The following is an 18,447-nucleotide window of genomic DNA, read 5'->3' as shown; positions in this document are numbered from 1 at the left end:
TATATCTCCTGTTTATGTTCTGATCTTCATAAAAATACAACTGTAATGACAACTTTCAATCTGGTAAACATCTCATATGAGAAGAGAACAGACAGTACCTCTGTTCTGTAGTAATTCACTATTATTGTCAGATGAGAGTTGTTTCAACAAAATGTCTTGGGAGAACTATTGTATTTAAAGTGTGAGATGCCTGATTTTACTTGAGACAGACTGAAGAGCTACTGTGAATTCCCCCAGTGATGTATGCTCAGCCTCAGTGCAGCAGAATCCCTGTAATCTGAGATGGAAACTAATGATCAGGAATATTTTTTCAAATATTACAGCTGGACTCTGCCACAGCTCTTGTGGGTTGTTTTTTTTTTGGTGATGAACTCCCAGGTGAACGGCAACAGAGAACCTATAGACTTTTTCACAAGTCGCCTCTTTCCCCTAATTTGACTTTCTTACCTTGTACATGTAGCATTAGAGGGAAAATGAGAAAAATATTTATATGGCACAAAAAAATAGCTCTTAGTGAAAAGGCATGTGAGAATTAAATATCTCATGCAGAGTGGCTGTGTGCAACTCTGGTGCTTGAGACACAAAGTCCAAAGCCATTTTCATGAATGATTTTACCCTTAAACACAAAAGGGAAAAATTACCTGAAGTGACAGATTGATTTTAGGTTCAGTTCTGGAAGCTGTGGAATACCTGCTGGGACTTGTTCAACACACTTGTATTCAGTTGTTTCATTTGATGCTAATAGTGTTTCATGCTTTGTAGGATTAAAGTACAAAGTTTGAGGTTTTGTATTTGCCTAGCTGCTTTAGATTGAGTAGTGTGAATGAATATTTAAAAGCAACCTGACATATAAGCGTTTACTGTATAATTGTAACATTACAAAATCACAGAAGGGCTGAGGTTGGAAGGGACCTCTGGAGATCACCTGGTCCAACCCCCTGCTCAAACAGAGCCTGAACTGTGTAACAGTTTTACATTGAGCATAGACCTTATCTGGAAAAAAGTAAACAAAAAGACAAAATAAGCCATTACTTTCTAAATAAGATAGCAATTTATACCAAACTTGCAGTAAGTAGAAAGGACTTTTTGACAAACCAGCATTTCATAGCAAACCATTTGTGGTTCTGCTTCTAACCTCCATATTTTAATAGGAAAATATAATGATATGAGCATGTATTTTCTTTCTTATAGTAAGATTTCATACAACCATTTTAATTTAAGAAGCTTTAGCGGTTAGAGACCTAGTTCCATAAAGTTATGTACTCTAATTACATTTGATATAACCTTTTCTTTTCTTTTTTTTCAGAGAAGTACAGTTTAAAATGAAAAATAGCTTTTTATTTTATTTGATGTTTGCAGTGAAAATAATGGGGGGAAAGAATCAAGATTTTACTTGGACATGTCTGTCATCCTTTTTGACCCAGCTGTTGCCACATTTATCCACTAACAGCAGAATTTTTGATGAATCTTTCTTATTTTCACACAGAGAGTTTGGATGGCGAGATCCAGAGCTTCCAGAAGTTATACAGATGTTACAGCATCAGTTTCCCTCAGTACAGTCCAATGCTGCAGCCTACTTACAACACCTCTGTTTTGGAGACAATAAAATAAAAGCGGAGGTAAGATTTACAAACCCTTTCTCAGCACTGATGCTGTCTACCATTTATCAACACCAATTATTAATATGTACTTGAAAAAGAGTTACAAGAGAAGTCACATGTGTATGTCTGGATCCATTTTATTCAAGCTTTCACTTAAGTAATTTGTTATCATTGGAGAAATTTTAAAAATGCATAAAATAACATTATCACTCATTTTTTGTTTGGTTTTGAATTTTTATTGATTGGATACCATTTAAACACTGTAACAGTAGTTCAGTAAACAGATAGCGGCATAGTCTTAATCTCACTGAAACGTATGAGCATTTCTATAGGATTTTCAAAGAGTGACGTTTGGATGCTAAGTGCAATCTCAGAAGATGAAAATTAAGCAAACAGATTCTGAATCAAAGCCTGCTTTAATGTATAATTGTGTGAATAGAGTTTAATTTCACCGGGTTTTCAGCTTGAACTATGATCATTTGTCTGTGATCTTGAAATACAGTGCAAATTGTATCTAAAATGTAATTCAGGCAGCACTATAGACTGTTCTGTACCTGTAGCTGATCGGTACTTCTTGCTTGCTTGATCCCTGTGGTTAATGGGACCAGTTCAGCTTTTGGCACAAGTTGAAACAGAAGGAAGGCAGCTCTGAAGGATGTGACAAACACACAGGAGTCAATTAAATCTGAATGCATGAAGCAGTCACCAGCCCCAGCTGCCTCCCCTGGCCCTCTCAGAGATACTGCTAATCAGGGACATGTGGTGTGTACATAAATCTGTGCCTGTACTGGCATCTTTTAGCCTGGCGTGTAAAGGTAAACTGAGATCAAGATCTGCTATTGCTTATTTGTCAGAACTGTGCAGTGATGCTCACTTGCTAGTGCTTCATTTTCTTCACCCTCAGCACATACCTCTCGTGGGTCTGTCTGGCTGTAGCTTTCCCTTCTAGGCTTTTTCATGCAGAAGAAATCCCCCAGTGAGTAAATAAGTATCTGGTCTGCTGGCGCTGGCAGAACTGCACTAGTTGAATACATCACCTCAAACATCTTAGAAATAATAATAATAAAATAAATCCTTACAGAAGTGTTAAAATGAAGAATGTTCATGCACTGGAAAAGAGAACTCTGTTACAGGTATCGCTGAAAATTTTAACTGCACGCTTTCCCCATACTCTTTTCTCATCCTTATTCACAAATTAGTTTTTCAGTAAAGGAATTGATTTATCTCTGAGAAAGTCAGTTAAATTATTAGAGCAATTTATTCGTTGCACAATCTGTGCTGCCTCCTGTTAGCCATAGATTGAGAGCCCTTAGGTAGCTATCACATTTGAGGGAAGAATATGGTTTGATTTTTATTGCTAACCATTTAGGGAAAAGAAGACTGATTGTTGTTGATGTAACCCATCCCAGTATGATACCAGCCTTTGTAAGCTTCAGACTCACAAGCTGGAAGGATGAAGCTGTATAAAACAGTAGAGCACTAGGCAGCTCTGAGCTTCTCTGAAAAAAGATAACAGATAACATGAGGATTTCTCCCCTTCAGGTGTTATTATTCAGGGCTTTGATATATTCCTCACTCCATAATACATAAACTGTGTTTGGAAACAAGCCAAAATACATTTTTTTTAAACAGTCCACCAGAGAATTTGCTTTTAAACATCTTTCAAACTTCTGGTACTGTGGATTTTTCTAAAGGCAAAAAATGGTATGTATTGTTCATTTTTCTAATGCTTTGTGGAGCTTTTTAGACTAAAGCATCCAACATTAGCAAACTGTTTTATCTCTTTCTGTATCTATCTATCTATCTATGAACCTATAATATTTAGTAAGTCCTGTTGTGTTTAGGCCATGATTCAGCAGAGCACTTAAACAGTTTCTGTGTTCATTAGAATCAGTATCCACCCAAAGGGCTCGATAGTGTGCTTAGGGTCTGCTTGAGCTTTCCACTGAATAAGAATTTCTTGAGGAACCTTTTGTGTGAGGAGTTCAAAATCCTCTTGATAAGGGGATATTGCAGCAGATATCTGAGGTTCCTCCTAGGGTTGAGCCTAGCCACAGGAACTTGAGTGGTGCTGTTAAACCTGCCTGGGACAACTCACATGGCGACTGTTAAGGGTGTGTGTGAATTATGAATTGAACTAACACCTAAATAATAAGAACTGATACCAAAATTCACTCTTCTGCAAAGTATTTGTGTTGCAGTTGTGTGCTGTGGCCAGGTTCTCCTCTATCTGAGAATGACCACATTTAATATCCAATTCCTTCTTCATGGAAAGTAGCACAATAGTCCTGCTTCATTCACTTGCAGGGAAACACTCCAGCTTGGACACAAGGTGCAGGCAAAAGAAGCACCAGGACACATCCAGGTGTAAGTTTGAGATTACAAAGCTGAAAAATTCCAATTCTTTTGAAGCACAGAAGATTCCTCTTTTACCAGATACTTAGATTCAACATAGCAAATGATTTGGACTAAAGAAAGAAAACATAGTGGTCTTTCAAACCCTGGAGGAAGACAAACATAGGAATGTGCAAGTTAAGAAAACTGCTGGAATTTTGTACAGCAGTCAGGCACAGAGGAAAAAGCAGATTGAATTCACTAAATAATTGGTTAAGTGTTTATGTACAACATGCACTTGAACATACACACACACAGAGGTAATAATATTATGCAACAATTTAATTTACTGGTTGCATTGAATTTGAAAAGTAATGCAGTTGTTAAAGTTTCAACTCTGGAGTTGCCTGACAGGAAAAAAAATAATGTTCATTTACCTTTATCATTAGTGAGCATCAAATTGTCACACTGCATTTAATGGCTGTTTTATCAAGAGCTTCTGGAAGTAGTTGTCCTGAAATAATGTTTTGATTCTTTTAAGCATTATTTGCGCTGTATTGCCTACCAAAAAGTCGATGAATTATCTGTCCTCTGAACCTGACCATGCTTTCAGTCTTCGAGTTTTGTTGTTGTATAGCGGTAAACTTGTCCTACTTTCATAAGAGTTTAGTGGGATTTGAATAAATTTATCCTCATCTGCTTGGCAGGACAAAGGTTTGCATAGAACAGTGTCAACTAAAATTTAGACAGAAATAGAAAATAGCAGCTATGATCATACACTTCTGATTTTCCTAACACCTTTTATGGTTTTACCATTACATTTTTCTCTTCTAAAATGCTTTAAATGTCTGTGGCTGAAGTGTGGAAAGCTACCCCTTGCTTCCTGTGCTCCCCCCATGAAAATAAAGTGGAAATACTCTACAGAAGACAACTATGAAAAAGAAGTGCAGTCAAAAACGTTTGATGTATGGCTAGGGAAACAAGAGATCTTTTTCCCTTCATGACTATGTTCTTTATGGTAGGTGTTATTTCTAAAACGTGTGTTGATCACATGCACACTTCTGAATTTGATAATTTCTCTCAAAATGTACCTTTATTGCTACATGAGCATAAATGCCCTGTGCAGTCTTTTATGTAGCAATGAGATCTGCAAATGCCCTTCTCTAACTTAAAGGACCTTCAAAGTTAGTAACTGTTTATGTGAAGATGTCCCAGGCCAGGTACTAAAACATCACAAGTCATTTACTTTTTCACAAAAAAAACCCCCAACTTCTGGACTGAGTTAGCTTTTATATTTCTGATAAAATTTTTCTTTTGCTCTTTCCACTCCTGAACATACCAGTACAGTGACAGGTAAATGAGATAAACACTGACTGCCGCTTGTATGCTGCTAAAAGCTGTTCAGTGCTAGTCTTTATTTAAAAGTATAATTGTAACTACTGCTCTTACCTGAAAGTTTTCTGCAAGTGCTACTTCTGAGTCCCCTTAAGTATTGTTGACTGCAAGGCATGCACTACATCTGCTGTTAGTAGTGCTTCTCATTCTCTACCTTTAGTCCCTGTGCTTGGTGCGTAGGTGGTACAGCAGACATTGGAATGGAGTTGGAGAAATTGGATTATCTTTGCTAATGTTTGATAGTTAGATTTTTTGACTCCTGTTGAGCAGTGACCAATCCTCACTGAAAATCTCATATATCTGAAAGGGGACACAGGGAGGCAGAAGGCTAAAGGTAAAAATTGCCAGGCAGCCCATTACAGTTAGGCATAATAATTCTGTAATTCAGAACCTCAGAATACATTAGCAATTCATAATATAAATTATTCTTTCATTGATGACAGTGGAGAATGCAACTGAAAGGCAAAAGGAAAGGGGGGAAGAAGTTTTGATCTGGTATTTGAAGGCAAATGAAGAGTTGATCAGGCAGAAGAGCACAAGAAGGCCCTTTCAGATGGCATTTTCTCCTTGGGAGAGGGCTCTTACACTAACAATGGTGAGATTGTCAGCAGAGCCAGAGCAGCCGGTCCTGGATGCCAAGGAGGAACAGACAGGGGATATAGGAAAAGAGAAGTATTTTAAAATACACAGCAGAGAACATTTCTTTAAAAGAGCACATTCTATTAAACACAGGATTCATTCTGCCACAGCAATTTTTCTTCCTGTAATGACATCTTACTCCATTGTATGAGGTCACCATATAAAAGGGTTGAGTTGTGCAGTTTCACACGCCAACACCATTTTGTGCTCATGGAAGATGGCAGCCTGCCATCAGCTGCAAAGGTACAACAGGTCACTTGGGGTTTTCTGCACCAGTGACTCCTTGCTGCAATCTAGGAAATTAATTTTTACCATCAAAGCCACAACACTTAGGTTCTCCTTGCAGGAAAATCATGCAAAGATGCTAAACAAAAGAACAGCAACCTGAACTGTCCTGCCTGAAGCTTTCCCTGGCATCCTTAATAAACACTGGTGCATCGGACAGTTTCCTCTTTATCTTGGAGAGCATTCCTATATATATATACACTGCCTTCAGAAGTGTCAGTCCAGGCATTATTGCTGGAGTTCTAAAAACTGACCGATTGCACACTGAAAACATTTTCCCAACTTGCTCGGAACCATCATTCACATTCATTTTGTCATTAAACTTAAGGTGTTTCTGCATCGTCTTCTCTGAGTTCTTCAAAGTGTGCCCATAACCTTTTCAACACAGTACCACCACTCTTTCACCTGTTAGGCAGCAGGCATAGACTACATTAACCTCTTGTTTACCTTCATTATAGTGTTGTAGTAACTCTGATGTCATCCGTTGTACTGGCACGTGCATGATGGTCAAGGGTACATGCGTACCTGTTTCTAGCATGGCTTTCTCCCAGGGAATACTTACACTTAGTATGGGGTGGTGGAGAAACAGTCCATATTGTTTTAGACCTGCTGGCTAATACTGACAGAATTCTTTGGTTTATAACATTTGAAGGATCCAGAAGGTGATTGAAGGTGCTCTCATCTTCCTTGAAGAATATCTTGATTTTGTTTCTTCAGTGTTATGCAAGGTTCCCCCGTTTTCATAAGGGGTCCCAGAGAAAACAAGAGTATCCTTCTTTTCCTATGTGTTTGAAGAAGAATCATAATTTTGCATTCACCTTCCCATAGCCTTCCTCTTCTCTCTTTTTCCTCTGAAATCTCTTCAGTTAAAGCCTGGCATTTGGCTTGTCCAGTGATGATACTGTTAGTTTTCCATTAAAGGCTTCATGTAAACTCCTTTAATCTCTGTATGCAGCATGATATAGTCATGGTATTTAGTTTGAATGAAAGAGGTATCTCATAGGCGATACTGAGAAGCAATGTAAAAATTGCAGAGACTCTAAAATATTTGCTGAGTGCATTTTAATGCAAACAGCAGCTACATACTTTCTAAGTATACTCCCCTGTTCAGTTATAAACATTTTATTAGTATGTTGATAACTATAGTTTTCTTAGGCTAAACATCTGTATGGGGAAAAGCACACATTTTGAGAAATGTTTGCCTGAATGGTTTCACAAGGAATTTACAACTTTAATGATGATTGCACCTTATTCCCAAAATGAGCCCCTAGATGTTCATACATTTGCTTACCTATGATTTCATAGATTACTGCACGCAGGAAGGTTCGGTTTATCACCCCATCACCCCGGGCATCACGCTGTCACCCCATTGCCTTTACAAGTAAATGTCAAACAGTCCCTTTCCCTACTCTTTCTGTGTAGTTTTTACTGGTAGAAATTATTTTAATGAAGTGAAGCAGGACCCAGTGACATACCCAAAAACAAGTCTTTATGTAAGAATTTACGGGTTTTATTTTTATAGAGCCTTATTAATGATGATTTTACAGGACTTAATCTTTCAAGTTCTCACAGGCATCTAGTCTGTTTTCTAAGAAGTCAAACAACAAATAGTGTGTTGTTTTGCAGTATAGGTTGGGGGTTTTTACTGTCACTTATTCATATACAAAATGCTTTCTTCTTTTTTTTTTAATTTATTTCATTCTCAAAATAATTTTGGAAGTGACCCTTTGTTTTTTCTTTCGTAAGTTGTCTTAGTTTGCATTGGAGAATACTTTTTCATCAAAGAAGACATTCCATTCCTTGTATCTTGTCATTCAAGAGTATGATTTTACACTGAAAGTTAGTTGTAACTTCATGCACGATTGTCAAGAGCACCACAGAGTCTTACTCTTCACAGTAAGACAGAGTCTGCAAATAGCTTTATGATTACTTCTTTCCCATTACGTTCAATATTTTTATTCTTTAGCATGTTGAATGCCGATTTTTAATTCCTTCTCAAAGGTTATTTAACTTCTAATGGTTTTTTTTGCAAAGAACTTTTGAACTGGAGGTACTTGAAGAATGTTTTTCAACCAACACAGGCTACATCGTTGCAGTATTTGTGTTGTACTCTATATATCTTACATGAGAAGTAATATCTATAACTGCAAAGTGTAGAATAACTGACCTATAATTATTAAATGAGACATGATCAGCTGTGGAAATGATAATAATTACAAAATCAAACCATGACAAGAACAGTTCATTTGATTAATTTTGAGTATCTTTTATTTTAGCTTTCTCTAGCACACCTATAGCTAAAATCTACTCTTACGCAGCAACACAAAAAAATTTACATATTTATGTTTCATTATAGCCAGAGAGAGAAGAGAAAGATGGGGTAAATATGTGAAGATGTCATAATTCATGAACAGATTAAGTAAAAGCTGGATACCTGAATATACCTGAAATAAAATGGGTTTATACTGAAATCACTTGACTAAGTTTCAAGCCCTGGGTCCATTTTTAGCCCTCCGTGACTATGGGCTCTACTGTAAAACAGGGATTATAATTTTATTCTGCTTTGATTGTTTTCTTTTATTCTTCTTAAGGGTGATAAGATGGCAACAAGCCATCAATATCAACACCCATGCAGTTTCAGGTTGAAAACATTTGTAAGGGCTGTCCCTCATTACTTTCATTCTGGGTGCCTCATCTTGCAAAGAGACTGAACAGAATTAATTTACAAGTGACTGAAAACATGATTATTTTACAGAATAGTGGGCTTAATATTGGGAATGTGTATTGGTATTTTTACCCCAAACACCGCTTTACACTGATTTGATGTCCATCCGTTCCCCACTGCCCAGTTACTCCCTCTCCAGGGAATAGCCAGATGGAAAAAGTTTTGCCTGCTCTTTGCAGAAGTTCCTCTTTAAGATACATTTTTCTGTGATACTAATAAGTAGTCAGCAACAATGACTTAGAGCCAAAACAAGCCAAAATAATTTTTTTAAAATTACTAACTACTGTCCGTGCTTCATATGGATAATTGCAGCTTTGCTGTTGTTGCCTGGACTATCCTCTTGCTGCAAACTGTTAGCAGTGTCTGCAAACACCTTTGGGATACAGAGTTTGACCTCTGTTCTGCTGCCATTTAGGGGCCTGGCACTGGTCTTCTTGTGGGCTGAAGGGAGTGAGTGAGGTCTTGAACAAAGCCTGTCTAGACCTCCTGTTTATCGGGGTTTAGCACTTGCTCCTACAGCATACCTCGCAGGAAATGAGAATACTGGCTAAAGGTTTCTTTTTCAGCTCTGGGCAGGCAGAGCTTGCCTGTGAGTGGGTAACTGCGTAGAAGAGGCTTTCAGGCAATAAATTCAATTAGCCAGAAAATTCGGATGTGAACATCTGGTGATAATGCTTCATGCAGTTAGGAGGAGAGAAAAAAAATAGAATTATGTGTGCAAGAGGAATGCCTTCTTGCTACTTCCTGTGGCATGCAGCAGATGCAGGAAGAACATCGCACTGTGTCATGAGTATCTCTTTGCTGGTCTGAGGACAAAATGACAGGGTTGTATTAAAACATTAGTAAAAGCTTTACCTTTTGTATTTGACAAAAATTAGATGTTAGGGAAGGAAAGGTAATACACACTGAAAGACAGCGTCATTTGACATGAACTAATACGATGTTCCCACATTTTAATGGGCAATAAACATATTTGCAACTTTTTCAAGTAATATAATGTTCTACTGTATGTACCATGGATTTTTTTCCTATTCATAACTCTTCTGCCAATTGCTTCTCTGATTTATTCGGCTGATGTGTGAATGCAGAGGATTACTTTCCTATTGTAAAGCGTATTTTTTTATTACCTTTCTCATCATCCAGCAAGCCACAATAAGACTTTGCACACTATATATAGAAATAAAATAGCCTAAGATCGATAGCAATAACTGTAATTTGATGCTTTCTCAACATATCTGAACTAAAAAGGTTGGCAGCAAAATTATTTCAATACGGTGTATTGAAGTCCTGATAAAAAGGCAAAGCCAAACGAAAATTCTAAGGTAAAGACCATCAGATGATCTCCAAAATGTGTTTAAAAATACAAAGAGGTGGCTGTTACTAAGCTACCGAGAATGGTTCCAGCATAAGGCACAGATTTGTAGAGGCATAAGGACAACTGGGGCTCTAAAATTAAAATACATACCTGTCTATCCAGCCACTGCATAAAACTATTAGAAGTCACTTGAACCAGAGTCCTAAATGTAATCTCAGAGTAAACTTATAGCAATGCTACTGAAGTCAGACCTGCTCTCTAGGGTTTACACTGGTGTAACCCAAGAGTATGACTCATACCACAGAAGGAATAAAATAAAAAACAAGACAATTAGAAACAAGATACAAAAATTAATCCATTTTGCAAATCTGAAGTTTAGCACGTTTTTTACTGGTTGTGGGCCAGATTCTGTCTTTATCCTCATCCCGGGAAAGTACTGCTTCCTGATAAATAGCTGACATTTCTAAGGTTGGTATCTTGTTGAGACCTTGGTTTGGGCAGATATGGATCTGTGAGATACGGCTTGAAAAGTTACTTGGAATATAATCACGGTTTTTAGTTTGGCAAAGAGATTTGATTTGTGCCTGCGTACTCACCTGTATAAAAAGTAGGGATATGGTAATGCCCACTAGAAGGTTCATTTAACATATATAAAGAAATAGTTGATGCAAGATGGCAAATGATATATACAATAGGTCCAAATCAGCCCCTACATTTCAGCTGTTGCTGCTGCCACGGTTGCTGAAGAGCAGGTGGGAACGCAGCCCACCGGTGTCAGCAGCACTGCTGGATCTGTCTGTTTGCCTGACTAGACATATTGCATGCACATGGTTAACCAAGCAAGGCCCTGAAGAAAGGGACACGCTCCTTACCCCACACACAAAGGTATGACGGGGTTTTGGATGAGGGTTTGGGTGTTTTTTTAAACTGCTACTTTGCTAGTCTTGTATTGAGGAGCAACTGAAAAATTGCTGCGACTCACAAGCTTTATAAAGTAGTAAGAAGTTAGTCCATTAGCAGTGAGGTGGCACTATTTTTTATGGTCATTTTGCTTGTTCCTAATTTCTGTATGCTTTTTCTGTATTCTGCTAATTGAAAAAAGAGAATTCTTGTTTTATGCTGTAGAGCTTTTGGAAAGTGTCATCTGAAGCTTATTGGCAGTCAACAAACAAATGGAAGGTTAAGTGTCAGGAAAGCAATAGGCAATGAAATGGAGAAGGTTGCTGGGGCCTTCTGCAAGTCTGTGTTCCACGTGTCCTAGATACCACGTGAGATTTTGGTCCTCATCTATTTCAAAGATGTAGGTGATTTAGAAAAAAAACAAAACAGAAGAAAGTAATGGATTTTAGAAGATGAAGAAAGCAAACATGAGCTACACAAAGGGGAAAAAATAATATTCAAACCAGGAAAAGTATATATATGTATGCACACACTTACTATAATACATACTCTTTTACAGATATATATTTAATTTTGTATATTGAACTGTGGGTATTTCAAAGTACATTAGATACGAGGCAGGCTTATTTGTGCTGACTTTTACTCCATTTATAATACTCATGTAAATGGAGAGTTGGAGGAAAGATCCTGCACTGCAGTTTTGCACTGGAGCTCAAATTACAGGTCATAGTTGTAGCTTTGTCACAGCTTGCCTTTGTGATGTTAGGCAAATAATTTAATTTTATGTGCCTTAGTTTCTATTAGCAAATCTTACTACCAGAGAGGGATGTTGTGAGAATGCATTCATTAGCTTTTGAGGCAATAACTGGCTGCCCAAATACTTCAGCTTTAATACAGAAAATTATTATGTGACTGAAAGATTCTTTGGAAGATAATACATCAGTTATAAGGAGAGAATACCTCTTCTTTAAATTGCAGTAGAGAATGTCATGGGAACAGAGGGTCATCAGTGTGATGCTTGATCTAATAAATTATAAATGTATTTTTAATCTGAGAATGATGTGTTGTTTATTCTATGGGGCAACTATCTGAGACAGCTACAGCAAGCATCAAAACAGTCTTATTGAATTAGAACTGAAACATCAGATAGAGTTGTTCTGTTGTTTGGGCTTAAATGACTTTAAAAAAAGGAATTTTCTGTGGTGACCACCTTGTTGCAAGATGATGTTTGTGTTTACATGGACTAAATCCCACTAATAATACACTTAACTGAGTATAGTTAACTACAGCTTCAGAAATTTTCATCTAACAAGAAGTTGATGTCTTCTGCTATTGCTAGAATATTTGAAGTACTTACCTATTGCATTTGTGTAAAAAACTTTTTTCTATTTACATTAATTTTGTTTAAAATTTTCTTCACCTTGTTTATCCTCACTAGGAACCTAGTTATAGGAGTAGCAGGCTGTTCTTAGGTATAGTATATATGTTGATTGTTCCCCCCACCCCCATTAATAAATGTAATCCTTCATTCTCACATAGATGCGTAATTCTTTTTAAATACCAGAAAGTAAATGATCCAAACCCTTGGCCTTAATCATAATTATTCAATCATCATAATTTTTAATTTAACTTCAGACAGTACTAGATCAGTGCTTGAGTATGCTGATGTCTTTTGCATCCTAAATTAATATTGCCATGGCATTACCTATGAAGTGCACACTGCTGAACGTTCTTCAGTACTGGGCCTCTGTTGACTGTTTCAAAAAGGAAAGACTATGAATTGAGATTAAGTAATTACAATACCTTCTAAGGGCTTTGTCTTATGTGTATTTTTCCTGATTTGTGTGTGTTCCTCGGTGTTAGTTTATACCTCCAGTGATTCAAAAGCTGAGAAGCTTGATTAATGCAGGTCAATGCCGATCTGTTCATTTTAGGAGATACTCTTTTAACAGTGGGATTGAAAATCGCTTTTCTGATACCTTCACAGTCAGACAAGCACTTTAGGTCAGCTCTGTGCCTGCAGTTGGAAGTGTTATTTGGATGATCCCATTAATGCCTGATGTTTAGAGTAGAATGCTTGTGTCAGCCTATGAATGTAATGTTTTTTAAGAGTGTTAGGTTAAACTGCTGTACTATTATAGGTAACACATACCTAGCCAGAGACTTTTTTAGTAAAAAATAAAATCATGCTAAAACCTTGATTTATAATGGACATACCCTTCCTTCCAAGCATGAAAACCAAAATGTATCACAGTTCAGAATACATTAAGGCTTACTGGCTGAGAAGGCGGCACGTTTATTTGTATGTTTTCAAGGCAATTTTAGAGCATGATTTTGAGTCTCCTCCTGTTCAGAACATGTTTTCAAGTCTCTGTTAACCCCACGCATAGATCCCAGGATCTAAAGAGGTCACTTAAGAGGTGCAGGAGAAACAAATGTATACTCAGTAACAAAAATAGAATATCCACTCCCAGAAGAAAAGCTTCTGGGTGCTGACCCCGTGTTGTGCATCCTCACGTGTCACAGACCATTCCTCCGACCACCTGCCTGATTTCTACAGGGAGAAAGAAGATCGGCCTCCTTCTGCAAGTGCTGCAGTGTAGCACAAAGGGGACAATTTTTATTTAACTTCAACCAGAACATTGTATATGTACCAGTGGCTTAAGTTACTTATATTATGTCTGTTCACAGCTTTCTGTTGCCTTTGTGTCTGATCTAGTATGCCCTAATGACAAAACCATTCTTAAACAGGACCTATATCCAAACCCCAATTTAACTTCCTTAAACAAATTAGACTTCAGAGCTAATGCAGCAATTTGCATAACATTCCACTCTTATTTTAAGCTAAAATTTCTCAGAGCTTTTTTTAACTTGTAGCAAATTACTTTGCTAATGAGACTAAATTACCCTATGATGTTACAGGTAAATTTGTCTGTAATAAATCTCACGATGTTTGCAATTTACAGTTTTGTATTGTCTACCTGCTGCTCCATAGACAGGTCAGAAGAAATAGTGGAGAGGAATTAAAGTTCGAAACAGCACATTTATATTAAGAGACATATTCTAATGAATACTATTCCCATATTCTGTTTTGATAGAGATTTGTCTTCTTCCCTTCACATCTATTTTAAGTTTTAGGAATCAGCCCTCTGAAAGCAGTTAGCAATGAGACTGCCCATCTTCCAAACCCTTCTCTGAAAAAGACTCATTTTTTTCCTCTTAGATGAAAGTCATTTTAATAATGCAAACAAGGTAAGGATAAGAAAAGTCTCATGGAGAGGATTTGAAATTGCAGTGAAAAAATACAGAAATTTAACCATTTCATATATACTGAGTATAACCAATCAGTGTGGTCAAGTTGTGTGTGGGCAGTGGCCTCTTGGACTTTCCTGTAGTCCTTGGTCTGTATGGGCACACCGGTCTGCCCAAAAAGTGAGCCTGAGAGGAGCAGGGTGGCTGTAGCCAGAGTGTTTCAGAAACACTGTGCTGTCTGCCTCTGTTTAAAAATGCTTTTGACATTTGGTTCTGCTCACTTGCGGCTTCTCCTTCCTGAACCCATGAAACAGAATTGTTCAGAATCCATTAGTGTGTGAAATAATAAGCACTTATTCTGCTAGTTAGAAAGCTGGCATCTACAAGAATTAAAACTCATTATTACTAAAAATTTCCAGAAGCAGATTAAAATTGAATTGCCATTTTAATTTGAGGTTTATTGGATATATACCATCACCTGTGCTAGAAGTCAGTTGTTCTCTTCCATATGTAACACAGTGGCATTAAAAAAATTCCATGTGTTTTGATATATTGAAACATGCTTTCTGAATAATGGAAATGCCACAGAGTAAGTGGTGGATGATGCAGTGTGTTATGTCAATTAAGATGACAATTAATATCCCTGTTGCCTAAAATGGTTTGATTGTTGTTAGAGTTCCTTTATGTGTTCTGGATGAAGAGTTACTCAAAAGTGGTTATTAAGAAAAATTTGGAAAGCCAGCATTTAACAATGAATTAACCTTTGAGTTAGGACTGGAGAGCTGTTAATGGTGGAACGCATTAATGTCTTATTGGGAAGAGGAGATTGTGTTATTTTAGAAACACACTTTATCACTCTGTCAGTCTAACAGTTTTTGTCACCTATTCTTCATCCTCTCTATTTCCATTATATTTTACTTTGTACAGCAGGGTAGTCAGAATTAAATGCAGAAGAGGATGTTCCAGTTATACCTACTGGCAAAATTTGAACAATATCTCGGATACCCACTTGCTGAGTATAAATAGAAGAGGGGAGGGTGTTTTGGTTTCTATCACAGCAGTATTTTTAGGCTGTGTTGGAATACTTCATTACCTAACAGTCTTTGGCTAAACTGTTTAAAACTTCAAGCTTCACTTTTCTTCCTTTTTGTAGCTCTAGCTCAGATTTTTACAGCTTTCCAAGGAATGTAAGAGGCAATTTCCATTATGCAGTGATTGAGAGAAAGGGTTTTGCTTTTCTTCTTTGCTGCTGGGAGGAATAGTATAATTTTTGTTTAAAATTGAGTTGAAAAATATAGTAATAGTCACAACAGCTAACATCTCTTTGCTTTGACTTTGCTTCTGCTGTTGCAAAGCCGTAAGCAACAGCCAAATTCCAGGCCCAGTTTACTTATACCTTGATATGAAAAAAGATCACTCACCTGTATTTTGTTCACATTTGAAAAGTTATCTGTCCTTCTAAGTGTGACAAAATACTTTTGATTGTAAGTCAAAGCATGAATTCTGGTCAGTCTGACAGTTCTGGTTATCCTCACTTTTCAGGCAAACCTTCCCCATCCCCAGGGAACCAGGTCAGTTGGGTTTTCACATACAATTGTTAGACTTTAAACAGAGCCTGGAGGAACAGTGTGGCGTCTGTGCTGAATCGGTGACAGGTAGCATGCTTTGTCAATTAAGGTCATGGACTGTGATGCTGTTACTGCTTACATCTGACAATAATTTGGTTTCAAGCTGTGTTACGATTTGTGCAAGCTTGGGCATGCATTTGTCATGAAAAGTAAAAGGTAAATTAAGAAGGCTGCAGTCTTTGCTACAATACTTACAATTTTTTTTTCCCCTTCCTAAGAAATCCCATGTTCATAAATTTTCCTTCTGTTGGTTCTTTTCAGAGCACAGAAGGTATCCTTTGACCAGAGTGGTCTCAAAAATAGTAAAGGTTGTATTTAACCGGTGTAAAACAAAGCAGGGAGAATATACCAAGAGCTGTAGATCCAGACATCTTTCCCAAAGGGAGCTAAATATACCCTGGGAGAGGTCTCTGGATTGTTTGTTGGTTTTTTTTTTATGGTGCTCTGTATCCGATCCTCTGACTCCAGATACCCTTTGTATAAGAGTGGTGCTTTAATGTTGCATGAACCATCTCCTCCCATCTGTGGGATTAGTGTCGGTAGTCTTCATAGTGATTGGGACCAAGCTCTTAACTGCTGCTTGGAAATGGAGCAGGACATGTTATGGCATTGCATCAGAAGGTGGGCACTTCTCCGTTAGACTAGCTTAACAAGGCAGCTGGTGATTTCTCTTGTTCTCTATCCTTCAGTAAACATGAGATAAGGCTGAACATACAACCCAGTTAAAATTTCTAGTGTAGCGTATACTAACTTAAATTACGTATCTACAAAACCAATGAAATAAATGGACAAGAAATTAATCAGATACAGAACATCCTGGAAATAAAAGCGTCCCTATTCATTTTGTTAGGTATGTATGTTGAAGAAGCTTAGGTCACGCAACAGATCAACACAACCATGAGGATAGTGCCTGCACAGGCACCCCATGCACACAAAGCAGCGCTCATGCAAACACAAAGAACAATACGTGGTCCTTAATCTCTAGCTAATCAGGCTCAAAGCTTGCTGGCAGGTCTCATCTCACATACACACAGACACAAAGAAGTCTCTCTGGTAGCTGGCTCAGACCTTTGGTCTGCCTAGTAGCACATCCTCAGACCCTGGTCTCACCTATCTCTGTCCCCTAGATCTACAGTGTCTCTGACAGCTCTTTCGCAGATCTCCTGTCCTGCTCATCAGGTGTTCTAGCTCAAGGTTCACTAGCAATATGCCAATCCAGAATGTAGACCATCTTCATCCAGGAAAATTGTTAGGTATTAGGTTTAATAAAAAGATAAAACAGACTGCAGTGATTAAGCACAAGGTTTGGCCGGAGAGCCATGCTGATGTGCAACTTACTTATACATGACCAGCCCCTTTCATCACACCCTTCCCTGTGTTTTCTCATGTTATTCCTTCCCCAAACATTTGGTTGTCTCCCTTTTCCTACCGTTGCCCTTCTAAACATCCCATAAGCTCTGCACATTGCCACAATCCCTTGAAAGCATCCTATAAACATGCTGTTCCCCATAGGACCTGTGAGAACTTTGTCATGCCCCACCCTCCTTACCACTTAACAAAGCTCAGGCTGAACATCTGCAACCCTGTGAGTGGCTCCCTCCAGTAGCCCATCAACCAGTGACTTCACAGACCTTGTCTTTGGTATTGTCTCTTGTTCTGTAGGGTTTGCATACCTAAGTGTGGTTTATTACTTTTCCTGTCTCGTCTCTTTATATGGGACAGCCAATGATCAGATGTCCTTACAACAAAGGTGTCCTTACATTTCACGTATCTACATACCCTTAATATCCTATATTTCTTTTCCTTCCACACATCCATCCAATCTCTTGTATCAGATCAGAAAAGCAAGCTGTCAAATAATTCATGTGCTAAAATCATTCATTAATCAAGTGTATATATATATTCTTTCAGACACCATCAATGTATTATTGACTTGTTTTACCAATGCGTATGGTTCAGGCTGGTCACGTGTAACTCCTGGTAGTAACAGTCCACTGATACGGAAAATTTGTTCTGGTAAACACCATCGAATCAAAGGTCAGCCTTTAAACTGATAAATTACATCTCTCAAAGGCTGTTGGCATGAGACATCCAGGCTGTCCTTATTAGGAACATACTTAACATCTTCGCTGCCTCCAGCGCTGGTCTGAACCCCTTCTCGAGTCCAAATTCACCTTCTATCTGCATCGTGTGGATACAGATACATTCCCAGATGTCATGCAAGACCTAACATCCTAACAGTGGCAGAGGAGAAGACTCTGGCATCAAGCTGACACGAAGACACTGTTGCAGGTCTGTGGACCAGAAAGTCCAGTGCCTTTTCCTGTCCTGTCTGTCTGCGTCATGGCATCATGGGACTTAACCAGAGCAAGT

At 37.9% G+C, this 18,447-nt stretch overlaps 1 protein-coding gene across 9 annotated transcripts in view; it reads left to right on the top strand.

Moving 5' to 3' along the window:
• The window catches only part of CTNND2 (catenin delta 2), a 679,304-nt gene that overhangs the window by 503,328 nt on the left and 157,529 nt on the right, over positions 1-18,447 (top strand). For all 9 annotated transcript variants that reach the window (XM_055800247.1, XM_055800253.1, XM_055800250.1 and 6 more), the window contains one exon: positions 1,487-1,619. In XM_055800247.1, the coding sequence (XP_055656222.1) occupies positions 1,487-1,619 (133 nt within the window). The remainder of the gene's footprint in view (positions 1-1,486; positions 1,620-18,447) is intronic.

The sequence above is a fragment of the Falco peregrinus genome, chromosome 3, assembly GCF_023634155.1.
Source record: "Falco peregrinus isolate bFalPer1 chromosome 3, bFalPer1.pri, whole genome shotgun sequence".
Lineage (NCBI taxonomy): Eukaryota > Metazoa > Chordata > Aves > Falconiformes > Falconidae > Falco > Falco peregrinus.
The sequence above is the reverse complement of the archived record's forward strand: the minus strand, read 5'-3'. Positions and strand labels throughout refer to the sequence as shown.